This window comes from Syngnathus leptorhynchus, chromosome 14 (genome assembly GCF_054491065.1).
Source record: "Syngnathus leptorhynchus isolate UIUO chromosome 14, UIUO_Slep, whole genome shotgun sequence".
Taxonomy (NCBI): domain Eukaryota; kingdom Metazoa; phylum Chordata; class Actinopteri; order Syngnathiformes; family Syngnathidae; genus Syngnathus; species Syngnathus leptorhynchus.
This window is the reverse complement of record NC_141208.1, coordinates 7552342-7579340: the sequence shown is the minus strand read 5'-3', so window position 1 is coordinate 7579340 and position 26999 is coordinate 7552342. Positions and strand designations below refer to the sequence as shown.

Here is a 26999-nt window from a genome sequence, read left to right as displayed (position 1 = left end):
GTGTGGTCAATGTTTCTTTCGACACAATTGACCTTTTCACCGTTACGTCATTTACATCTTGGTGGCAAAAGCTTATACATTCTCATACTTAAATATTACATGCCATTAGACCAAAGAGATTGAGAAAACAGATGAATGGCATAAATGAATAATGATTTTAGCTTTCTTGTGTATCGCTGTAGTTTGAATCTGTGAAGTGTTCATCAAAAACATGTGAATGAATAAATTACTTCCAAAAGATCACCCGTGATTTTCAATTCAACAGGTGAGTCACAATAGCATTATTGATCTTTAAAATAAATTTTATTTTTGAATGTAATTTAACAGTTTTACAATATACAGCTGACAAGACAAGACTGTATTTGGACCCTAAACATTGAAGAAGAAGAACAGATAAAGTTAGAGATATGATACAAGGTACCAAAAGAACTGTGCTCTTTTCACCTTTGTATTTCCTCTCAAGTTCTACCATGTGACATTTTGCTCATGGTAACAACATAGAAGTTCACAAACTACACTTTGACCATTTCTTTTAGTAGGACCACAGGAATGTCTTTTTTTCCCAACATGGAATTGTGCATTCATAACAAAGCACACATCCTCTGGTTGCTTGCAAAAAAAAATTCTATTCAAAGTAATATTAGACGAGATAAACATTGGATCAGTGGCAAATTCAAAAGAAAATGTTTAAGATTTTGCTTAATGTCAGCAACTGTTTGAACCCCAATGTGTTTGTTCAAATGTTTACATTAAAAGTTAGTATTATAGCATAGTATTATAGATACCCCATGCAGAATATACCACAGACTGTAAAATGAAAAATGGGTCCTGAAATCTGTGGAATCATTCTTCATCAATCAAATACAACTGTTAAAATTGCTAGGAGTATAATTATTATTATTTGGTGTTTGTTTTGTTCAGGTTTTAACATGTTGAATGTTTAGAATGAATGTGAATTAGTGGCCACTGTCTGTATTAGATGTGACAAACAAACAAACACACAAACAAACAAAAAAACAAACAAACAAAAAAACAAAGTTATGTTGCTGCCACCACTGTCCATACCCGAGCTCACTCACTGTAAAAACTGACCTTTTTATCTGTAGTTCAAGTTTCAATCCATAGCTTTTTGTTTGGCAATACTCGTATAATATCAGCTGGCTATATCTTGTGTTTTCTGAGTATATACTTTTCAAATAAAACAATCACCCCAAAAAAATGATAAAATAAGTAGATTTCTTCTGTTTAGTACAAAATTGTTTTAAAAGATGGGCTCTATATAATTATCCATAATAGAGTCAAGATTAGAGATATATTGACATTAACACTACGTCTGCTCTACATGCAGACTCAGCAGTAAAGCTAATCCACTACATGCAGTACACAGTATACATGACATCTACATTAAACAACTAGAAATGGCAAATCTAAAGGAAACAACCTCATACTCACTCACCTCACACTAAAGATACCCCCCACCCAACACACACGCAAGCATTCATTCACACAATCATTTATATAATTTGTACATTTCTTTACAAAGGTCAAACAAGTTGTGGGTCACCAGAGATATAGAGGGCATTCATAGAGATAATATGAAAACATGTTTTTACTTCTAATAGCAGTGACACAAAAATAAATTGAACTATGGTTGACCCAAACAAACACTGGAAAAAATATAACATTATAATTTGATGAACACATTTCCTCCAAAAAGATGATTCATCCAGATTTTTTTTTCAAGGATTCAATTAAAATATTCACCAAACAAAATACATAATGCAGCCTAAGAATTTAAAGACATCTCTCTCTTTCGAGTCGAGTCTCACTAGTCTAATGGAAATAATGATTAGCCTGGTGGTTTCAAATAAGCAGCGTCTATTTTGTGAAAACCTATTTAAAAACCTCATTTGGAAAAAAAAAAAGTGTGCTTGTTTTGTCCCCACATATCTTGCCAGTCCATCTGTGCTTTCACTGCTGTGCGTTTCAATTTAGGCCCATCTTGTGGATAAAATGAGCTACTGCACTGTTTCATCTAGAATGTGCAAAGCAGTCGATTTATTTTAGGAGGATTTTTTTTTCATTACCAAATGATTAAAAACAGGGCAAAATAGTCAGCCTTATGGGGTCAAATAAGTGTGCTGAAATCCTTAGGCATTTTCTAGTATGACTACTTTGTACTTATTGGCTCGGGACATGAGTTTACGTGTTCAATGTCCATGAATAAACAAATTAAACTGTTACACTATTTTATTCCTCAAATCTTTTTAGTGTGCAATATACTATATACTGTGTTGTATAATATACATATTCATTCTCTACGTATAGCATTGTGGCTCTGCAAATTGCCAAACACGCAAATCAGCACATGTAAATTCAGGCCTTCAATAAAAACAATTACGAAAATAAACAACAACCATGTGTAACATAATTACTGGTATTGTAGTTTTGTGCTGGATTATGCCAGACCTAAGTCACACCTCACATTTTCTTTTGAAAACATCACCATCCATTATTCTCTCTTGCAAGTTCCCAAAATAAATTGTAACTGATGAATATTTAAGATTCTGATTCAAGTTTTTATTTTTTGTAAAAAAAAAAAAAAAAAAAAGGTCTTACTAATGATTGACACTTACAATAGTGAGATGACCAAATGATAACTGTAGTACAAAACTAGATAACTACATTTCACATTTCTGATGGGAAAAAAAAAAAAAAAAAAAGAAGTTGGAGCTGTTCTGGAAACAAGCTGCCATTTTTTTTTGCTTCACAGCCTCAGAACAAACCAAATGAGGTGGACTGCTACAACCACACAAAATAGGACATAATATAAACCAGTGATGCCTTCACTGGCTACCTCCTCCGCTCAATATTTTCCCTCATGCACATTCCAAAATTGCATTTTAGAGAAAAAGGATTGCTGGAAGACTATCAAAGAGTTGTAACTTCTTAACACTTCTAATACTATTCACAGTCACATCCAACAGGCTGCCAACATGTGTTGTCTGATATGATACATTATATAATACCTTATTTTTCATCATCAATACAAGGTTTTCCCAGGCAAATCACAAAGATGAAATGGAACCTGAGAATGGACCTTCTATTTCTGTATGGGGAATTATTGTGTGTTATAATCCAAGCAACACCTTTTCAATCACTATATTGGAAGCTTCTGTTTGTGCTTAGTGTACTGTTGTCATTAAGGGGGGGGGGGGGGTGATTACAGCAAGGACTAGACAAATCAACTTTGTGTAAAGTCACCGTATTATAATATGCATATAATTAATGCCCCAGTGTAAATTAGTGGTTTTAATTGTGTGCTTTCTCGCTGAAGAAACCTGAATCAGCAGGTCCATAATAAGATGACAGGCATGTGCTTCTGTGTTGCAGCAAGCCCAAAAGAGCAAGTCTTACAATCTACTATAACTTCAACTGCATGAATATTGCATAAACATGTTTTTACAAACAATTGTAGGGAAAAATGAACTGACATATTAAATTATGTGCAACACATTTACAGTCCACGCACACACACACACAAACTAAATCTTTTGGACAGTGACCCAATTTATTCTTTTTCTTGTGCCTTGTTTTTTTTTTTTTTTAAAGACAAAACACAGGTAACTAGCAGAGGTTAGGATGGATATAAGCCTTTACAATATGTAAAGGTCTCCAGTAAAAAGGGATCTTCCCCACAGAGGACTGTGGGAAAGTGTGGTGCACGTAGTGGAGAAGGAAGGAGAGGGGACAAGGGGAAGATGGTGTCAGTAGTGGGTGACAAAGTGGGATGCCATCTATGCACTCGGGTTCGGGTTGTTGTGTGTGTTGGTGGAGCCGTTGCTTCCCTGGATGGTGAGGCTGATGTCATCCTTCCTCTCGTTCTCCTCCTCCCGCAGCTCCTCCTTCAGATCGTCCTTCTCCTTAAAAGGACGAGCCTCCGCACTGTCTTCACATGCTGTGGGGGCATAGCGGCCCGTGCGGTGCTCTCGCAAGGCTGGGCCCCACTTTGGATGTGCCTGGCACGCGTGCTTCAACCGCTGAGCAAAAAAAAGGGAGGATAGGTGATTTCGAAGAGGATGCAATTAGTAAATGCAATCCAAAACCATGTCTAATATGAAATGATATGGCTTCAGTGACATCCGGTGGCATCTTGGTGCATAGCAACTGAAAGGAAACCTTCACTCACTTCACTCACCAGCTTTTAGGCAATAAGCTCTGCTACACACATTTACATCAGAATGGGAGTTGACTTTCCACTTGAGGGACCACGATAAAAATAAACCAGCTAAAGCAGGTCTAAATTGTGGTGCATGGAGCGTAATGTGATTTTGATGCGTGTTACCTCTCTAAAGGTGGCTCCTGGGGACTTTGAGATCTTGTAGAAGGCATAGATGGGTATGCAGATCACGGAGGACAGCGCCATTAAGAAGCCAATACCCAGAGACCAACCGGGATATATGTAGTCATTATAGGTGATAGGCTTGTACTGGATCACTGTGAAGATCAGGATGAACTGGAAGGACAAAAGGGAAGCAAGTGAATACCTGAGTGCTGCAGAAAAGGTCACCAATATAGCTCATTTAGTAGTCATTGGCTGTGTAATGTCCAGTAGTGTAGCTAGATTTTTTATTTTTCAGATCTAAGCTTTTATGTGATGTCATGTAAATGTAATCTATCCTGTCAAAGGATCTGATTGCCATACCAAATGAGCTGACTACTTTGAAACTAGCAGTAACCTTTGGCACCTCCTTGGCAATTTTCTAATCTGAAAAATGTGTTTTTAGACCATAGGCACACAATGTTCCATCAAACAAAAGGCCCTGTTGGTTCAGTTGGGAGAGGCATAACTCAAAAATGCTCAACTTCGTAAAAGATCATTCAGGAACAAGGAAAGGTACCCACACCCGCCACTATAAACTCTTCAAAGGCTCAGCCATGTGCTTAATTTACCTTACAATGCTTTTGTAAGTATCACTTCTTTTCAGTAAAATTGTAAAAAGACAAACCATGCAATTGGTTTAATTCAAGTGTTGACTGCAATTCTGAGCAAAAATGGTCAGTTGCAGTGCAGGCCTTGGAGAGCAGTTTTTAGTCTGAGATGGAAAAATGCCTAGAATCTGACCAGTAATCCACAACATTGAATTATTGCTTGGTTCAGAAGCTTAGACAACAAATATTGAGCTGCACTCATCCATTTCCTAGTCATAAAGATTTTCAATGTGAGATTGAAATTGTAAACAAAGCCCAACATATTAGCTGAAAATGTAGGTCATATTCCTAAAATGCGCTAGCAGTATGGAGATTTTGGTTTGTTTGTGTGGGGACACTTACTGAGATAATGACTGGGGAGATGAACCTCCAACAGACTTTGAAGAAGAGTGGTGGTGGGAAGCCCAACATCATCTCAACATCTTTAAAGTAGTTTTGGTGACCTGGAGGGGGGAAAAAAAAGGTCAAAAAGTAATTTGAGAATATATCATTTGAACTACATTCAAATAACAAAAATAGAGCAACCATGTTGAGGAATTTAACCTTTAAATGGTAGCTACAAAATAATCTGTGGGGTGAAAGAAAGGTCAAATGTTGAACCAGCAACCTTCAAAATTATACAGCTAACTCTATCTTCATTTTTAATCCAATTATAATGTCCAGAGACTTTATATTGCTGGTAATAGAAATCACTTATTTCCTCAATAGCTGAGATTTAAAAAAACAAAAACAAAAAGGGCCAACCATTAACAAAGATTAAAAAACTAGACCCCATTGTTAATCCTACTCAAATTACAGTCTTTAAAAAATTGTTCATTCCCATCCCACATGAACAATGACAATTTTAAGAATACTTCCAAAAAATGTCTCCTTACCATAAACATACATGACGCAGACGCACATGATGCAGGAGATGATGACTAGAGAGAAACTAGCAGCGTAGTTATCCATCAGTAGCAACCAGTAGATTCCTGCCTGTAAGATAAACAAAACATTTCCAGTCGGTACAAGAAATGCATGGCTGTATGAATCGTAGGTATGCATTGGGTTCTCACAGTGGTAAACAAAATAAATAAATAAATAAATAAATAAATGAATGAATGAATGAATGAATGAATGAATGTTTTCAGGCATAGTGTGTTTTGGCCTAACCTGAGTTGTTAGTGGAACTCCCAGAACGAATCCAGCAACAGCCACACCCAATGTAACTACAGTCTTATTCCTGATGATCCAGTCGGTGCCGATCTCATCAACAATGGCTGTCACCAGCGTCTCCAACAAACAGAACTAAAAAGTAAAAAATGTACCTCAGTCTACAATTATAGAAGCAGTGTACTGCATTTTTTTCATGGCAGATAATAGAAAAAAAATACATAGGCTTGCTTTCAAGATTTACCTGAGTCCCCAGTCCCAGGAGGATTAACATGAAGAAGAAGAGAAGCGACCAAAGTGGAGAAATGGGGAGCAGAGTGAGGGCTTCTGGATAAGCCACAAAGGCCAGTCCTGGTCCATGGTCAGCTACCTCTGACACAGGTACATTAAGGTGGTGTGCCATAAAGCCCAGGATAGAAAAAATAACAAAGCCAGCATAGACACTGGTTGCACAGTTGGTTATGCTGATGATGATGCTGTCTCTGTACATAAAAACACACGTTGGAAGGAAATGAACCGTCTGCTAAGACAAGTTATTGCACACAAAACTTGCATACCTTGCTTTATTCTCTGAGGCACAGCCATACTAACATAGAAAATTCCATTCCACACAATGTTCCCCCTGATATCCACAAACGGAGGGTATAAAAACTTGACACACCTCTATTTTATGATGTTAAAAAAATAGATTAAGAAAAATGAAGTTGCAGCAGTGGGGGAAACTTCAATTGGGATGACGCCTCCGAAGTAGATTAGGCTTGAGTGCAGCATTTTTTGCGCAGATAGCTTCAAGTCAGTTCAGACCGTTCCGCCTCTTTTCTCTCTCCCTGATGCACTCGCTCTACTAGAAAGTGTGGGTGAGTATATTTCTGGATGTCAATTCAATCTGCTTTCGTTTTGCCTCCTCATTTTTTTAGGACTATCTTGCTTCACAGACTTTTGCAAATAAAAAGTTGCTGCTCTGTTGGGCTCAATCCCGTACAATCATAACCTGGAATAGGATATTCACTCATGCGAGGCAGAAACACTTGCCAATGCGACAACACATCAAGATACGCTTGATTTGCACACTAATATCAGCAAAAGTGTGACTTTCATGACATTTTATTCTATCAGTTTATCAAATATATATTCTACAACATTGGGCATTTGTCTAGCATCACTTGCACAATCTAATAAACTCAAGTTTTATCAATGATTCTGTCTAATCAATAGATGACTGTACAGACGCATTTTAGTATAATTTTTCTTTTTATTATTATTATTAGTAGTTCAAAGCACCTGAAACAATTGTTGTGGAACTTGTTGTAAGAAGCCATGGTAATCAGACCACCCCAAGCACATCCCAGGGAGTAGAAAATCTGTGATGCAGCATCTCCCCACACCTAGAAAAACAACAATCCATTGATAGAAGTTAACAAAAACAATTTGTGTATGATTCCTTTAATGTAGGCTCTTTAATTTTTACACTCTGTTTTACCATTTTATTATTTTGAACAAGAAAGAGGAATTAAACAACAAAAAAAAAACGTATTTCGCCTTTTCTAGTCCCAAATTTGAAATGAACTTGCTGGACTTCTCTGAGGAGCCAGAAAAGTATCAAGCAAAACATTTAACAACTAAAATTATTGTTTCCATTGAAAAATACTATATAATGATAATAATAATAATAAAGAACATACCTTTGCATCCAGGACCTTTTGCCACTGAGGAGTCAAGTAATACATAATGCCATCAATGGCTCCATCCAGGGTAATCCCACGGATAAACAAGATGGTCAAAACAACATATGGGAATGTGGCTGTAAAGTACACCACCTGTAAATGAATACATGTACATACATGACTTCAGTAAAACAACAAATCCACAAGAGGTCATTCACTTGCTTTGCCTATTTTCAGCAGTTACAACTTGGACCTCTTATGTTATCCATACCCACAAATGTTTGACTGACCTTTCCAGAGGATTTGACGCCCCTGATGAGGCAGAGGAAGACGACTACCCAAGACACAGCCAGGCAGCCCAGGATGGGAAGTCGCACATCTCCAAAATTTCCAATGCCATCAGAGATGTCCAACACATAGTGTCTGAAATAAACATAAGGGCCTTTTTACAAACATGTCCAAAATCCTTTTTTTTTTTTTCCCCTCTGGGGTTTTTTGCTGTCTGAACTTAAACCTCGATCGATTTTTCCACCGAGATTATCAAGCAGCAGCAGCCAACATTTGCATAACATTAGAATAATTTAGGTTTGAAGTTGTGTTTGCTGGAGATTTTTTTGCATGTCAGCTAAATAAAGGCAATCTTATAGGCCATACTCTGTTGAGTTATTCTGTATGTGTTTAAATAACACTGTACATTTGAAGAAATATTTCAGATGCAAAAAAAACAAACGAAATATGTAAAGCAACAGTATAAGAATACCTTTGAGAAAAAAAAAATAACGTTGCTATTTATTTCAACAAAATGACCATACAAGCAGGAAGAACACGTGCCCTATGCCACTTTTCTCATAACATACATATGTAGCATATTCAGATCGATGGGGAATCTCCTGCTTATCACTCACGAGGCAGTTCAAAATTGATGAAAAGATATTGCATTTCTAGGAATTGAGTCCAAATATTTGAAACGTGTTTTTTGTATTTTTGAACTGACTCAGGTGTGAGCCAACCTTATCTAACAGGTGCCTCTTGGACCTTGAGTGCAACGAACCCATGTTCAAATAATGGAATTGCACAACTGATCCAACTGTATACATACATATATGTATGTGTGTCTGTACAAAAGGTTCCTGTGACTTACTTCCAGTATTCTTCACTGGGGCTGGTTCTTTTGGTGCGGTTCACTATCTCACTGACCCCATCCACCAGACTGCGAGTGGCATTAGCCACGCTGGCGTTGCTCGATGGCACCACGCCGCTACAGTCAGGCGTATTCCAGGGGTTGTTGCAGTATGTCCATGGCAATAAGTTTGTCATGGATGTGAAAAAGTAGTAGAAGGCAATGCAAATAACCACATTGTAATAGATTCCAATATAGGTCGACACCACCATCATGCCATAGCCCACACCTGCAGGGAAGCAGATGAAGTTGAGTTGGGCTGAATACAAGTAGATTAACACCAAGATTTTTACACTCGTAATATGGGCCATAATTACCATGACAAAAATGGATCACTTTGGTGGCTCAAACTATGTATTAGATTGAAAAAAAAAAAAAAAAGTGCACTTTGAATTGCTTTCGTGCTTTTCACTTGGGACTTCAATGATTGAGCTTGTCATGTTTGAAGTGGAATACTAGGTCAACATAACTTTGGACTTTGCCACACGATGCTGCTTTGACCCATCCCATTACTTGCTTTCCATGAATCCCATTTTTGACTAACTTTCACAAACCGTGGAAGGTTGTTTAAAAACAAACCAAAACATATTTCCAGGCGTTTGTTTCAATCACCTGTATCATGAAATTTAGAGGGATAACATGAGCCTCTCATTCGAATACACAAACCTTTGAACATTGGACTAATCTTCCAGACTCCCAGACACCCTTGGCTGGCAAACTGCCCGAAGGACAACTCAAGGAAGAAGAGTGGAATGCCACAGAACACCAACATGATAAAATACGGTAGCAGGAAGGCACCTGGAGGAGGACACAGGACAGTTACAATTTAGTTATCACATGCTTGTAAAGGAAAGAAGTCATATGAGGTCATACGCAGTAGTTACATAAATTGTAAAACGTACTCTGTACCCATTGGACTTGAAGATTACATCCTTTTACAGAGGTTAGAGTATACCATTAGTATCAAGGAACCCATCCTAAATTGTTTTGAATCATACTTGTCAGATCACTTTCAGTTTGAAAATAACGAGAATTAAGAACCAGTGGATTTAGAATTAAAACATAGTCATCATGATTAAACATCGTAGATAAGGACTAATGCTCCAGTGAATTTAAAAAATAGGTGTCATGTCAAAAAAATATTGCTAAATGGACATGCATCCATGACTTACATTTGAATGACAAGTTCCTAGTTCAATTTCATTTAATTATATGGATGTAAACAGAAATTGTACATCACACCAGATATCAGCACAGATGTTAAAAACAAAACTGTAAAAAAAATGGTCTCCAAGCATTCCTCTTTTTATCAGATTCACTGTTCAGTGAAGCATTTATTATTCATCATTGGATGCAACAGTTCTTTGTGATGTAATGCCTACCTCCTCCATTTCTGTAGCAGAGGTAGGGGAACCTCCAAACATTGCCCAGGCCCACAGCATAGCCAACACTCGTAAGGACAAACTCAATTTGGTTCCCCCAGTTCCCTCTCCGGGAGTTTTCATCCTTTTTCACCGGCTCACCTGGAACTGCTCCATTCTGCAAAAAAGGACACATTGAAGGTTAGCTCATATGGTAGTCAGTTGTACAAAAAATGTTTTTTGTGCATGTACTGTAAAAAAAAAAAAAAATCATTTTAATTTGCAAGATTAGCATGAGGTGAATGCACTGGAGCAGACAGGATCTAAAGTGAAACCCTTACCGCCTTAAGAGGAGCCCATAAGCATTTGGTCTTGTCGTCCCAATTTCAAGCTTCTTCTGCCCTTTCCTCCCTCCCTTCTTCAATCATTCCATCTGTTGACATCAGATGGTCGCACTCTCTCACTCCTGACCTGTTCCGTAACCTCAGCTACACTGCCGTGAAAACGTATTTGCCCCGTCTTGATGTCTAATTTCTTTGGCATATTTACCACAATTACGTCACGACAAAAAAAAAAAAAAATCTTGAATGATGATTTTATGTATTCAGATGAAATACATATCTATGTATATATGGCACAATGTAAAAGGAAAAAAAGTCATTATCTCTGACCTGATAATGACTTATGCCACCCTGCCAAAAAATAAAATCAAGTATTTGCGATAACTATTTTCTCATTCCTCAGGAGCAAATGGGACACTGGCATGGGGATCAAAACCAGATTTTTCAGATTGGGAAGATAAATTAAATCTTCCATTTTTCAAAACTGCTTCTCGTGTTCAGCGTCACAGGGAATAGGAGCCTGTCCTATCTGATTTTAGCAGGAAACCAGATTACACCATGGTTAATCTGCAAACCATTGCAGGTGACATAAAGACAGACAAGTATTTACACCTCCACTGAGTGTAAGCTAAATTAATGTGACCTGCACGGATGTACACTACAACGCTATTGTCTTACTCAATAAAATGATAGATATTAGTAATTAGGTGAAACCTGATTAGTAGGCCAACACAATATTGCCAAGTGGCATTGAAGATCAACTGAGAAGCCGAATGAAAGAAGGAGACAATCAGCTGGACAGCAAAATAGCAACAACTTCAAAAAGTAAACAGCTGGAGTTTTCTCTAAGTCTTTTGAAACTGGCTATGCTTGTATTTGTCAGAAAACAAAAACAAAGAGCCTGTTTTAAGCATCCCGTGATCTTCGAACAGGTGGCGCACACAGGGAGCAGAGCAAATAAGCGTTGGTGAGGATATTGCTCCAAATGAAAGCGGTCACAGCAGTGTGAATGTGCTCTTGCAGCGGTTCACATATTTCACTGACCCAGTGTAAAGTTGATTTTGGAAAGAGAGAAAATAGCAGAGACAGAGTCTGTACACAGCTGTGTGTTTCTTGATGCAAGCGATGCATATTGTACGTCTGATTTGGTTATCAGCAACCATGGTTGTGCCTTCGGACGATATACACACACGGACAAAAATAATGTGTTACCTGTGGCAAACGTTTTGGATGAACACAGCAAAGGTTATTGGAAAGTTTACAGAGTTTACAAATTTGGCTTTGGTTTCTCTCCATTAATGAGATTTTTAAAAAAATCATGAAAGGATACAGAGTATAGGTGGCGTTATAATGTGTAGCATTAAATTACATTTAAGATAACTATATAATTAAAACAAATAATATGTTGAATGTTATGAATATTGACAATTTGAAATCTATCACTGTTAAAAGAAAGTGATGATTTAGTCCAGGAGTAAATCAGAGAAAGATAGACTTTTTATCTGGACAGACTTCAAACTTTTAGTTTCTCATGACATGTTCTCTTACTTAAGTGACCCTGATGTCTCCAGCCAGGTGTTGTGGCCCATGGTGTTGGCTCCTGTGAGCTGTGTCAGACAACAGTCACTGACTAAATTTCTCTGTCACATGTTTTTTGGGACCATCTGGGCTTTATGTAAGACCACACATGGCCTTGCCTTTTTCACCACCCACTTTTAGCGACTTTGCTCTATTTTCAAGGTCGCTTTAGAGTCACTATTTACTTTTTTGAAGCACATGTACCGTAAATCTGTCACTTTGGTGTCACGGCTTTGGGACATCAAAAAGTCAACACTGAAAGAGTTATTTTGACATTAATGTTTACCCATAAATCCACTTTATAACGGGCATGATGTCTTGACAAAAAAGTGCCCGTAAAATGCCATTTTGGGAATAATGTATCTAAAACAATCCTGTATTTGTAGAATACACATTGTAAAACTAAATACAATGTTCCCACATTATATTGCAGTTCGCCTTTCATGGCCTCGCTAATTAGTGGATTTTTTTTTAGAGGTGTCATCATATCATGCTTTTATTTAATCATTCATTTATTTTACAATTTAAAGTGTAACAAGTATTGAGAAGGAAGGGAAGTATTTAGGGCTGTGAGGGTGCTTGTAACATAAATCCTTCAGAAAAAATATGTTTGTTCCCTTCATCCTGTCCTCCGGCACATGGTCATCCTGCTCCATTCCGCACGTGACAACCCGTATTATTTAGCAATTAATGAACACGCCTCACTTATTCAAAGCGGCACCCGTAATCCTCACTCGACCTATGCAGAATTTAGTAAACATGTCTGTTAGCAATGACTGAATTCACTCAACCATCATGGGACAAAAAGACCACCGGATCCCCCAAAAACAGACTTTTCAAAGCTCTCTTTATGAATGAGCTGTGAGGTGAGAGTAATAGGCCTAAAGACAGTGTATACTGTGGCTTCTCAGTCTGCTACCATTGGGACCACATACCAAAAGATTCTGTCTGACAGAGACTGAATCAATCCTCCTTGCACGGCTGAATAATAGCGATAAATGAACAAGGTGTCAGGCATGGAAGTGATGAAAATCATGTCCATAGTGAGTTGTTCATCCAGAAATTGAAGCTCCAACAACATATATTATTTTCGTTTCTTTGCAATTCTGTAACAATGAAAAATGTTTGCTATTTAAATTATTCACTGCCAACTCAGTTAATATATTTAACGTCTATAACCGTCAATGGGACAAAGACTCATGGGTAAAACAGAGGGGAAAACATTACATGGGATGATAAACTTTCAATGGCCTTACACATGGGAGGCTGTGGGCAATGTTTCCCAGCATGCTTTGTGTTTTATGGTATTTTATTTATTGAAATGTGAGTACTGTACTTCTCTGAACACGTTTATTGATTGTGCTGTAAGATAATGAGGGGAAAATTGAACCTTCTGTATTATCATCGTAAGTGTAGGACAAACATTTACAACTTGCATGACATTTTTGGCTGGGAACAATTACTTGGCTCCCATGTCAAATTGTTGATAGTTATGTCAAATAATTTTTTTATTTTTTTTTTTGCTGTGGCCCGAATTACTTTCAGGTCAATATTGCCACCACCACTGACCCTGATTGCTGACATACATAATGTGCCTGTAGAGGAACACAAAATTAGAAGACACAAAAGGATGATCAACAGAAATCTCAAATATTTGGTGGAGATAGTAGCAGTAATTATTTATTCAGGATTTTTTTTTCTGATCTTTCATTCCATTTTCTTACACTTTTTGGGATATCCGCTTTGTCATTCAGGTAACTTACCTTGACATGATGTTCCATGTTGAGGAGCTTGCAATCAGTTTCTAACAGTCCAAATAATGTATGACTGGTCAACTTCACTTACTTTCTAATACTAATAGGACTGAACACAACTGCTGAAGTTCTTAAATACCTCCCCTTGGGGAGGGGGGTTGGGGACTAGTTATGTCTATGTGTCTGTCTCTGAAGAGAGAAACGTGGTTGTGAAAGGGGTGTGGCTAAGAAGCAAAAGGAATGGGGGTTGAGGTTAGGGTAGTGAGGGGGGCGATCATTTAATGTTCAAGATAATTACATACGGGATTTTTTTTGGGACTTGGACATCGTATTTCATGTACATGTGTTATTAGATTGAAATATAATTGGATCAATGATTAAAAATCACCTAATTTTACTGATATTGATAGTTTTCAAATGCTAATAATTGTTCTCAAAATAAAATCTAAAGCATTGAATAAACTTTGATGCCAACATGCATGTCTTTACCTTTATGCATCACAAATAAAGTTATATGATTTGAAACATGGTCAGGTATAGGGTTTTTCTCCTATAAGTAAATATGACCTTTCCATTAAAACTAACGCAAATGCATCTTGCGCACAGCCCAAGTCTAATTTCGCACATGGGTGAAGATTTTTTTCTTTTGGTATTTATAATGCATTGAGAAATTTAATCTGTAAAATGATTCAAAGTGTTTGATGCACGTTGCTGTTCTATTTTTGAATGAAATATGATGACATCGACCAAATAGCAACGAAGGGCTGAACCTGCCTGCCTGTGCCTTGCTCAAATTCAACAAAATCACATTACACAACTTGCGCTTGGTCTAAAGTCTAATCTACTTTCTATCACCCAATTGTAACGTGCGCTGGAGATCCGTAGTGAAAAAACATTCTGGTTCTGATTGAATGTCCAAAACGATGCAGCAAGGTCTGTCAAATTCCCAAACAACTAGACAGGAACTTTTGTCTTCAGTAACCCACCACTATTTCTTCTGTCATTAACTATTGCCTTCACTATGAATAACAAAAAATTAATTCAACTTTTTTAGCATGGATGTTTCAGCATGGGAAACATTTACGTATAAAATGAAATAATCAGCAATCTATGTGTGTTACATGCAAAAATGCAAAATAGACAATCACACACACACACACACACATTCATCCAACAGATACACTTATCTGCAGTTATCCCTTATTGTAGAAGGACAACAATTTATCACAGCGTTGAGGATAATCTCTAAATCTAATCCTGTTTCTTTAACGGATACGTCTGTCAACATGAGATTGAGCAAATGAGGAATAAAATGAGAGAGATGGATCATGAGAGCTGTTTGGGAAAAAGAATGATCAGCAAAAACTAGAAAATAGAAACATTTAAGACTGACAGAAACAATCAGACTGCTACAACCGTGCACATCCCGTTCCGCAACATTCCCCTCCCTCTTGCTTGTTCACTCGTTTGCTTCACAAGTTTACTTATGCGTAGGCCTTCATTGGGTATGGCTGTCTAGTGATGCGCGAGACTGGCCCGCGGAGTTGTTGGCCCTCGCAAGCTGTTCACCTGCATCCCCTTCCACACCCACAACACACACACACACATGCACGCGCAAACACACATAGCTTTCCTCTTATCATGCATGGGGTGTCCCATTATATGAGTAATGAAGCTGAAATGTAATTGAAAATGTGCTTTATGGCCTGCTTTGCCAAGTAATTAATTTATAAAGGTTAAAAGCTAAATGCTACTTGTTTCCAGTCTATTAATGCGCTACATTTCTGTGTTGTGTATCTTTTGCTCTTTGAAACTTGTTCAGACAAAACTTCCTAATTCAAACTTGGATTTGTGGGATATATACACAATCAGAATGAGAGATGGATGCACGGGCGGATGGAGGACGGACGGATAGATGAATGGGCAAAATGATTGTGGTAAATACAACACTTGCGTTGGAACAGATGTTACAGGAACCATTAAATGAGGCCTTTGATAATTTAGCCTCCCTTCAATCCACTTAAAATCAGAGCAGGAAAGGCGCAGACAGTGTTTGCAAAAGCCAGAAAAAAATTGACGGGGTTCTAAAGGAGATTGGCATACGCAAAGTATCTTTATAAACTACAAGAAAAGCCAAATTCTTCAATGAGACATCTATGAACTCTTAACTAGGTACCGCATGTGATCAAATTTAACAGGCAATCAGTTCTGCTGTTCAAGGGTAGAACATTTTAAAATAAAATAATAAATATGACCATTCACGCACAGCTAAATTCATTGTAAATATGTTGGAGATGCTGTGAACCCGGAACTTAACTTCAAGTCAAATCAGACGGAAGGTTAAAGCCACCGTCGGAAAATGACGGACATTTCCTGCTCTATTTTGTAAACAGTCGTAAATAGAAAGTAGTAATAGTAAGAAGTAAACAATGACTAAGTGTAGCTAAATTCAACTGATAGACTGAAGGTTACATAACTGATATATCTACATGACAATTAATTTAGGGCAGGCAAATTTGCTCCTTAATGAAATCAGAAATTGGTAAAACCTTTTTAATGAGCAAAGGCACCGGTAGAAGATTAGTGCATACAATTCGAAACCTCCGAACCAGGGACAGCTCCAGGATTTGTTTTCTCTCCCTAGGCTAACTTGACTGATACATGGGGGGGCTTAGAAAATCTTAAATAAATATATTTCAGAATATCAAATAAAATGCTGGCAGTTCTTAACAGGGCTGCAAGCCCGCCGAGTGCAGCGCCACATCCCTGCCTCCAACCCACACTTTTAAATGATACACATTCATATACAACCTGGAAGAACAAGTAGTTGTCGCACATGTGCAAGTATGGCATGGAATCTACCTTCAGCGCATCGTATTTAAATTTGAAGAGAATCTGGTATCACATGAATTATCGCTAAACCCTTGATAAACTGCAGGATAACAGACAAAAAATGCCCATGTATGTTCGGATAGTAGACATATATGCAGCCCAATTGTAGGCACACCAAAATGAATCCCTTGAAAAATAAATGTACTTTTCAACACTACAAGCCTCATTATCTTCTTGGCACGTCACTGCGTAAAGCAGAACATCTGCTTATGTACAAACCAATAATTTAGGTCAGTCTGCTAAAGATATTCCCTTTCTTTCTTTTTCAAATTGGCTATGATCATGCGTGTCGCTAAAAATATCGAAAATCATTGAATGCAAATAAATGTGCAGTGAGTATAATAAGACAATAAAAACAAATGTGTCATTTCCAGAGGGACTTAAATAATACATTAAAATAAAATAAATAAATAAAAAATTAACTTCATCTTATATGATTCAAAGTCAAAAGTAATAACTGAACAATTGGCTCTGCTTCTGTTCTTCAGTTCTAATGACCTCATCTGTTATTTTATTCCTGGGAGCGCACGTCAGAACTGATCACAAATGCTCACTGAAATTAAATTCCAGTCCGTCTGAAGTACTAATTATTTCAATTAGTAGTCGGGCATGTCAAGAAATCAGACAAACTTACACAATTGTCCTAACACCTTAAGTTCAGTCGACCGCTGAGAGGAAGGACATGAATACTGCAGTCTTAACTGATGAAGGAATTTGAATCATGTTTATAGTCAGCAGGGTAGCTAGATAAATTGCATGTCGATTTTTGGAGGCAAATTACTTTAATGAACTGATGTCTTTTAAAGGACTGAGACGGCTATTCACATATTTCAAGTTCTAAACAGATTTTAATTTCCTATTCTAAACAATCATTTGCACAGGAGTGATCGGAGAAATAAAATACGGATATTCCTAATTATTGATCAATGAAATTGGTCCGTGGAGGACTTTCCTATTTGAGAACCTGTGTATAATAGCTTAATCTCTTAAACTTCCATATTGCTTCTCCTGACAAGAGAAATCCTGAAATGAATGAGTCAATATAGTTTAAACACACATTTGAAATGTTCGCAAAACAAGAATTTGATCATTTTCTAGGTATTGAGCAGGTATAGTGCATTGAGCCCATCTGATTTTTTCAAACTATAATTGGTAGGCATGTACAATGTATTATCGACACCTAGTGGGACTGCACTTTTGACATAAGACGAATGCAAAGAGAGAAAGGAAAAAGACGAGCAATGTTCGGACGGCCCTGTTTGACATGACTGGGGCCAGAGAGAGCCTGACCCATTCTCCACGGGAGTTCTATAGCAGTCATGCCAATAATTACTGGCCACTGTGGATGCCACACTTCTCTCTCCCGATGAATGCAATGAGACATGTAATATCCCGTTTAAAATGTGTTAAGTCACTGGATTTTAGTTTTTAGTATTTCAACCTTTTGTCTACTTTGAGCATCAGTGAGCTATTTGAATTGTTTGCGCATTTACAGTAAATGCGGAATGACAGTTGATGTGTCTGTCAACAATTTGGGGTTTAGCAAACACGTAAACGTACGTGTTGGTAGTGCTTCCATATAAACATTCTTTAATGAATTAATTTTAAAAAAGTATGTGAAGGTAGTGCGGGTGCCTCAAAGCGTGTGCGCAAGTGTGAGTATTGAGATCTTTGGCAAGCTGACTCGGTCGACAGTAGCGATCGGAAACAGGAGACAAGCACTTGGCTCAAAGTGTCACAAGACAGCATGGTGAGGTCCACACACACGCACACACACTTTTTGTTTTAACCGGCATAGCATAAATAACCTGTTTATCTTTAGCAGAACAGACAATTTAATTGTTTCAAAGTCTTTCAAAGTCAGCTAAAGAAAAAAAAAAGGCGTCTGTGCCAACGTGTTTGATTGTAGCGGCTTGTGGCTGGGGTGGGCACTCGGGGGCATAAATATCTTCCTTTTCTGGACCCTTCTACTTTTCTACTCTGTCACTCTCATTCACACACACACGGTGGTACGGCCCACTTCCTTACCAGTCCCATCTTTCACAGTGCAAGCCCGGACTTCCCACTGCAATTACTTATAAAAACTTTTCAGGGCCGCCACACGTGGTCAGGTTTTTAAAGAGCTGCGTCCCCCTCCTTACGTGGTGCGGGGGGTATTGAGTCGTCACAGACCCCCTGAATGATCACCGAAAAATAAGGCGGCGTAGACAATAGCTCGTCTTGATGAATTCAATTCTTTCAGGAGCCTGTACCGTTGTCCAGGCAGCTCCGGGAAAAAAACAATCGTTTCTTTGATAGTCTAAGAAACGCGCTCAACTTGGTTGCTCCTATAAACTGCCTCTAACCACTTTCAAATTAGGATCTAGACACCTCTGAGCGGAACTGTGCTTTGTACAAGTCAGACCTCTCATGCTCTATCCAGTGCCGAGAGTAAAAAATGATGTAAGTGGGAATAAGTCAAAACGAAAAGAATGAAACATCTGGAACTGACCTGATCTGCAGTGGAAGCAGCAATGGTGTTCGATTCAGACATGATGTGATGCTGTGATCCAGTGGTGCTACTCAGCTGGACCCTGTAGGTTCCGTCATTCACACCTTGCCTTTCAGGTCCTCCGCAAATGAGAGGGCAGAAAACACAGTATTTGCTCCCTTTTGCTCTGCCTTGATTAATGCCGAATTACTTTCACCTCATTTCATCGGATGGAGCTCAGCTTCCTCTCCGCCTCTCTCACTCATTCGGCATGGTAGCCCACTCTCTCACCCTATCCGCCCCCCCATCCCCCTCCCTCCTTGTGTGATCCCAGTTCTCCCTCCCCTCGCCCTCTTAGTTTTTACTCACCCCACTCTCTCTCTCTCGCTCGCTCATTGATTTACTTTCTCTTTTTTGACCCCTTTTTTTTTCAGTTGTATTTCACCGTTTCAGGAATATGCACCCGCCCTCCGCTCTGCCACATCCACCTCCTGCTTTTTTTCCTTCCTCCGCCCTCCTTGCGCAAAAAAAAAAAAGACACAGGAAACATCCACAGTCTTTCTCCGCTACTTCCACAATGAATGGCCTGTTGTCACTCCAGCACCTTGGCAGAATACATAAGCAGGAGGGGAGGAAGGATGGAGGAATTGGTGTGGTTTGTGTGTTGTGTTGAACTTGTACACTGATTGGCAGAATAAAGTTGGGTCTAGAGCACATATGGGCTGCAGCCAAGCACTTTTTTTTTTTTCCTCTCAGCAGATTAAAGTTAAGAAACAAAAAAGTGACGTCAGACGCGTCTGCCCCCCTTCAAGCTCTTTCTCTCTGTTTCTCTTATTTCTTCCACTTGTTTTCAGAGGCAGCTGCTGCAACTCTGAAGACCACCAACAACCTCTCTTTCAGTGGCACTTGACTCTTCCAAATCCTCGTCTGTCTCTACAACCTGACATTGCCAATGCCCCCCACCACCACCAGCCACCCCCGCACACCAAACACACACATACAGCCTCCGTCGTACCATACTGAGAGCAGAGCCCTCCTACTTGGTCTGTTTTGTCTCACATAATGTGCAATTTTGTCACCATATGGCTAATGTCAGCTTTCAAACCGAGGAAGGCAAAAAAAAAAAAAAGTTTGCAAAATTTATTTGCAATTTCGGTGCAAACAAACGCATGAGCAAGGATGCGAAATAAGAGGATGTCTTCCAAATGATCCAGTGACAGCCCAAGTGATGTCAAAAGTTAGCAAGTCACTGGCAAATGGTCTTAGGTGTTTAGAAGCACTGGACAATGGCCATTGCAGTTTGAAACCATGGCAGGCTATTCTTTGGGTCCAACTTAAAGCCTCAAAATTACATAATGGGATCATTTACATTGTCCAAAACATTTCAAAAAATCACCACAAAAACTGCGTCGAGGCAGGTGCAGCTAGTTGCCTGACACATTTACCAAACGAGGGTTTAAAATGAATAAATCATGAAACATTTTTGTAATGAGAAGCTTTTAAATCAAATCTGCATTTTTAAAGTCAAGTCAATAAATATTATGAGATTATCACAAACCTTTTGGTCTTTTTCCTTTTCTAGAAGTCTCTTTCAAAAGGTTTCTGAGATCCCTCAACATTCACCAATTTCAAGAGATCTTTCAAAATTCATCTCACCTATCATCAAGTTGACCTTCTTTTTAATTGTTTTTATTTTATTGCTTTCTAAACACTACAAAAAGTTGAAATATCCAAAGAAGCATTACATGAAAAATGTCATCGTCAAAATGTGAAAAACAGAACTGGTCTAGGCTATCATATTTTTCATATTACAGTAAATGTTTAGCCAAGCTTTCGTAAACAAACCAAGAGTTACTCAAAACTTGAGAAACAAAAACATGGCCTAAGCTATTATCACATTCCACTAAGTGAATCTTTAGCCAAACTTTCATACATAAACAAACCAAAAAAATCCTACGAAGGATGAAAAAGGTGTCGTATTAACTGTACTTATTAACAACAGTTACGTACTTCCTATGAACTGGATGTTCTTTAACACTTGACTGAACACAATAAAAACAAAGATGATGAAAGTACAGGTGACTGTTTTTCAAGGGAGAGTTGAAAGTAGCTTTTAAGAATCAGATGAAAACAATGTATGAATCTGATGATTGACTAGCAATCCTAAAAATCCCCAAATACAACTACTGGACAACATACTTTCAAAACATTTAGTCACTGTTTATAAAAGGGTAGAACAAAACTAAGGAACCATAAATTCTTAAAGATAGGGCAGTCTACCACACTGGATGATTTGGTGTCATCTATTGAATATACATCTCCTTTTCTACTAAAAAGTCAAACTTCAATGAGGCCAACTTGTAGCGACACTGATTACATCTTCCTCACTCTGTATATATGTCCCTTAAAGCAATTAGGCTAATATCACTTCACCTCTCATTTGCCAAGCATGCCTGTGATGAGACCGCTATGTATGACAAAGGCCCTTAACTGAACGAAGCATCCGTACGACTGTTCTCCTTTCAAGAGTGGCTTACATGATAAAATGGGAAGACAGGAAGGCAGAGCAGTAGAAACAAGACAGAATGACACAAGTGAAGGCAGGCTAGCGTTAGAGATGGCGAGAATCGTAAAGACACACATTTGCAGGGTTGAGGTTCAGAACAGGACACGCACTGACAGAGCCATTGAAGGGAATGATAGAATTCAAAAGGCTAACAAGAGGTTAGCTTTGTTGAACGTAACAAAAGGGAGACAATATGTTAAAGTGACACTGGAAACTGACTGAAAATCTGCATTTCCTGTTTCTATTTGCCAAGCTTCCAGAGAAAGAAGAGCAGGGGGGGGGTATAAGAAATGACGTTCATTGCCATGAGGATTTAAAAAGAAGCAAATGAGAAAATGCAGACTTTGATTTTGGATTCATGAGTAGGATGCTGGGTTCAACTGACATGGCTGCCCTGGTTGCCCACGTAAAAGAGGCATCAAGGGAAAGATGAGATGAAAAAAGTGAACAGGCAGACATTTCCAACGCTTGGTTTAACCTGAAGTTTCCATGATAATTTTTCTACCCATTCCCCGACCCCCACTGCTTTGGCTGGGAGGGCCCCAGCTGTTGGGTCTGTATAAATAGCATGAGGCTTCGGCCTCGGACCCCCAGGGAGAGCGGGGCTCATCGGAGGGAAAGTAGGGGAACAAATCAGCCTGGAAAAAGCACACGACACACACATTTTGACAAACATATGGGACCATTGCTGGGAATGAAAGCAAGGTACATGTGACTGAAGTTGGACACACGTGGCTGAAGTCACTGTCGCGCTTGTAATGTGACAAAGGAAGGCAAGAGCAAAAAAGTCATCATATCTGTGTCTCACATTCTCCGACTATGGGGAAAAACATTTTTTGTTTCGCTGTGTAATGATTAAAAGAAGAATATATTAAATATGTCCATCTTCTGAACCGATTATCCTCAAGAGGATGGCAAATCTCCTGGAACCTACCCAGTCTTTGGGGCAGTACTGGTAACAACCCAATTGTAGGGGTACACATAGACAAACAACCATTTGCACTCACATGGTTATTGACATGTTTGAAGTGGTCACTCATACTACCATGCATGTTTTTGGAATGTGGGAGGAAACCGGAGGACCGGGGAAAAGCCATGCAGACACGGGGGGAACATGCAAACTCTACACAGGAATGCTGGAGCCGGGATTGAACCCTTCACCTCAGAACTGTGAGACGGACATGCTAACCAGTGATTCAGCATTACTTATACAATTACACGATTGCTCGATTTATGAAACAAAAGGTGATTAATCAATTAATTTGATATCTACGTACTTATGAAATATATTAAAGTAGATTTCTACTGAAGGAGAGTTTAAAGTGTGTGGTGGGCAAAATGTTCTTAAGACTTGCTGCTACAGTGCAACACACAAAGCTAAAACTTACAATAAATTTATTCTCCAAAAGCAATAGAACTGTAGTGAAACATTAGAAAAGAAAAAATATATAAATTTACATTTCTTGAGGTCATCAAGATTAGAACCAAAGCAGTGACAAAAAAAAGCAAAACTCAGAAGACCCCCTATGATAACATGAAAATACACATTGGACTTAGTTTACCTTTGCCTGAAAATGGGTTACCAGGGCCCCTCTAGAGAGTCTGCCAGCAGCAACATGGGTGCACCTTCCCATGGGCTCACTACCTGTTAGAGGAGCCAGGTGCAGTGGGACCTGGGTTGGTAGCCTTGGCATTGCAATCCTGAGCTAAGCTTGTGGAATGTAACTTTCCTGGCAGAGAAACCAAGCTGGTGTGCACAGTCAAGAGGTTCTGGCAAGACATAGTGTAGTTGGGCCCTCCTACATGGTTTAGGCTCTAGAACAAGTCCTCTTGAAAGGTTTATTCTACTACCCGGTGAGTGGTGCCACACAGGTGTGTGGCTACATAATGGCTTGCGGCCGGCTTGGGTTTACCCGAGTGAAAGAGAATGTAGCATCCCTTCGCCTTCCAGTAAGTTAATGGTTCCTGACTGTTGTCAGTGCCTATGAGCAAACAGAATTCCAAACCATTTCTGAATCTTTGATGGGGTTGCTAAAGACCACTCGTTTGTTCTGCTTTAGGGACTTGAATTCTCACATGGGCAAAGACATTATGACCTGGAATGGCAAGACTGGTATTGGAAGTGGTTTGAATTTAAGGACCGAACCCTAACCCCTGACATCATCTTGACATACGGGTGTGATGTCCTTGGACAAGATACTTTGAACTGCTCCCTGAGGACTTAATTTGCCCCCTGCTGGAAGGAAATCTTAGATATTTGTTTTCCTTATCTGATTATAATGCCCAAGGCAGAAAGGAACTGCCTTTACCCTCACAGTTACCTCTGACCCTGACGGCAGCTTGTGTTTGCTTTCTGTCCTTAACTGGTCAATCAGGTGGGTGAGATCAGATACACAAATCATGTTGGACTTTTCAACCCCCAAATGACCGCACAGGACTTTCTCTCTTCATTCACATCTGTTTGTTTCGCCCCCCCGAGGCAGTCAACATGGTTGTTGAGCACTGCTGTTAACTGAACTGGCTGACAACTCAATATGTCCGTTGCATAATCACAAATTGGAAGGAAGATGTAGCAATTGTCGAATTATACCTGCAGTGAGTGTTCACTAACCACATATGCAGTACACTTGCTAAATATATTCTATATCTTAATTTTATTTCTGTATTGGTATGCAAAAAAAAAATTATGTAGCCTGCGACAGATTGTAGCGATACAGTATTTTAAGTTGCGATTTTAATTCGTCCAATTTAGCTTGTGGAATAGTGACAAAAATGCTTGTGTGTGTTGTTGTGCACTTGATGAGGGTATTTTTTTCTCTCCGTGTGCATTGTGACCCTGGGGAGGTTCAAAGCTGTGAGTTTCGCTATTTCTTTTCTTTTTCCTTCCACTTCACAGCCTACAGCACACATTAGCCACGGTGCCCCTGGGATACACTGCATGCCCGTGCACACACATACACAAAACACACATACAAAAGTGCACGAGAATTGTGCAATTACAGCCTGATAAAAAAATCATCTGGAAAAAGAGGGCAGCCGTGAGTCATTTTGGTAAAAATGTGGCCTGTGACCAAATGACTTTGTGTTTAACTCTACCAACCCGCATATTTAGTCAGGCTCAGGTGTCCTTAAGCAAGGCACATACTTTCCCCTGGAAAACGGCCCATTGCTCCACTGTGTGTAGCATTACTTTCTTTACAACTATAGTAAAATGTGGCGACCATTGTTTGTGATGCTCATGGCAATACACTTTTATTTTGTGAAAATATTTCATTATTATTATTATTATTATTATTGTAGTATTGTCTATTTTCTTTATAACTTATTTTTATGAGGTGCCAGCTGATATTGCGGGTTGCCAGTCAAATCATTTAAACTCAGCCAACATAGAACAATTTACCAGTAGAGTCTGCAATTAAATGTATTTTGCAATCAAACACAAGTATAAGGAGAAGTATAAGGACATGCAAACAGCCAATATTTCATATTTAGCTGTTGTAATTGAATAAGCATTTTCATGCCTTTTTATCCTGGGCGGTAAAAAAAATGACATCAGGGTCTTTCATAACCAGGTGTGCTATATCTTTCATCTATATTTCGGTTCTGCAGAAAATGATTAAAAAAAAACTTCCGTTTAATCCTCTTTCTCCCCTACTCACACATCGCTATATATCTAAAGAGAAAAAAAAACACGGAAATAAGTAACCAGGGAGTAAAAAAAGAAAAGAACAACGTGACATCTATCCATCCCATAAAGGCTTGTGCCAGTGCACCATCTGCTCATCTGTTCAGTGGAAGTGGTGGATTCCAAAACAGTCAAAGACACCAGTGTAGGAAGATTGACGGTACGCGTCTCCCTTCGAAACAGGAATTAAGTTTGGACAAAAAGAAAAACGGCAGAATTCTACTACCCAAGCAGGAAGCGAGTGCCTTGTGTGTTCACTAGATTTACAGTGATGGGGTCCATCCACCAACCATTTGTAACAGCATAAATTAATCCAGCCAGGGCGGAATAAAGTACTATCTAGAACAGGACGATCTAACTACTACCAAATAAAAGTAAATTAATCACTTAGTAAATTATTTTTTTATGTAACAAATGCAGTAAATAATGTTGATGTATACAATATGTGAAAAGGAAAATGAGAAAGGGGAAAGAGAGAGAAGAGTAGAAAATAAGACAATCAATGCCGTGCCAGTTGGTGACAGGAGGGCAGGCACACACAAACGCGCACACACACACACACACACACATACACACACACACACATACACACACACTAGTCAGACACGCTGAACTTTGATAAGACGTTTACTTAGGGAAATTCAATGATTAACATATTCCCCCCACCACCACCCCCATGCACACACACACACACACAATAAAAAAATACTTAAAAGTAAACTTGTTTTTTTATGTCTCAATTAACTTCATCTCAACATATCAGTGGGAATGTACAGGACATTAGCAGGAAGGAGCACACATTATGTTAACACCATATTTCTAACCTCTACTCAACTCTGGTGTAGATAAAAAATTATCAAAATTTGAATTGTTAGGACCAAAGCATTGGTACAGAGGGGGCTTTTCTTGTATAGATGCATTTTCATTACCAAAAACTTTTTTTTGTAATCATCTTTCATGATTTGTTGTACTATTTTATAGCTTTTTGTGATTGGGTTCATACTTCTGTTTATAAGTTCTGCTCAGTCTATCTTTGCTGAATTGACTCAGCTCAATTAATTCTAATCATTTGTGTTTATGAACTGATTTAATTACAGTTATCACCTGCGGAAATATGTTATGTTAGAGTGGAAATTACTCCCACATCGATTTCTAGAAGGTTACTGGATTCTTAGCACTTTATAACTATGCCAGTGATTGCGGTTCAATCGTCCGCTCCCACTCTCAAAAGGCTCTGAAAGCAGAAAGTTTATCTTCGGGTCTCCAAGTACTTCTTAATATTTACAATTGAGAGAGAGCGAAGCAAGCAGGAGAGAATGATAACATTCTTATGTGAAGTTGAAAAAAAAGTGTGTATGTCTTTG

The 26999-nt window shown here is 38.7% G+C and overlaps 1 protein-coding gene across 3 annotated transcripts in view; it reads right to left on the bottom strand.

Moving 5' to 3' along the window:
• Positions 1–281: 281 nt before the first annotated feature.
• Positions 282–26999, bottom strand: part of slc6a9 (solute carrier family 6 member 9) — a 30775-nt gene continuing 4057 nt past the window's right edge. For 2 of the 3 annotated variants that reach the window (XM_085929479.1, XM_085929478.1), the window contains 12 exons: positions 10371–10527; positions 9655–9786; positions 8950–9217; positions 8099–8231; positions 7827–7961; positions 7426–7529; positions 6389–6626; positions 6145–6279; positions 5868–5967; positions 5335–5435; positions 4346–4516; positions 282–4040 (listed from right to left, as the gene is read on the bottom strand). In XM_085929479.1, the coding sequence (XP_085785605.1) occupies positions 3798–4040; positions 4346–4516; positions 5335–5435; positions 5868–5967; positions 6145–6279; positions 6389–6626; positions 7426–7529; positions 7827–7961; positions 8099–8231; positions 8950–9217; positions 9655–9786; positions 10371–10527 (1917 nt within the window). In that variant the 3' untranslated portion in view covers positions 282–3797. Of the gene's footprint in view, positions 4041–4345; positions 4517–5334; positions 5436–5867; positions 5968–6144; positions 6280–6388; positions 6627–7425; positions 7530–7826; positions 7962–8098; positions 8232–8949; positions 9218–9654; positions 9787–10370; positions 10528–19405; positions 19569–26999 lie in introns of those variants that run through there. The other variant, XM_085929480.1, reaches the window with a different exon arrangement.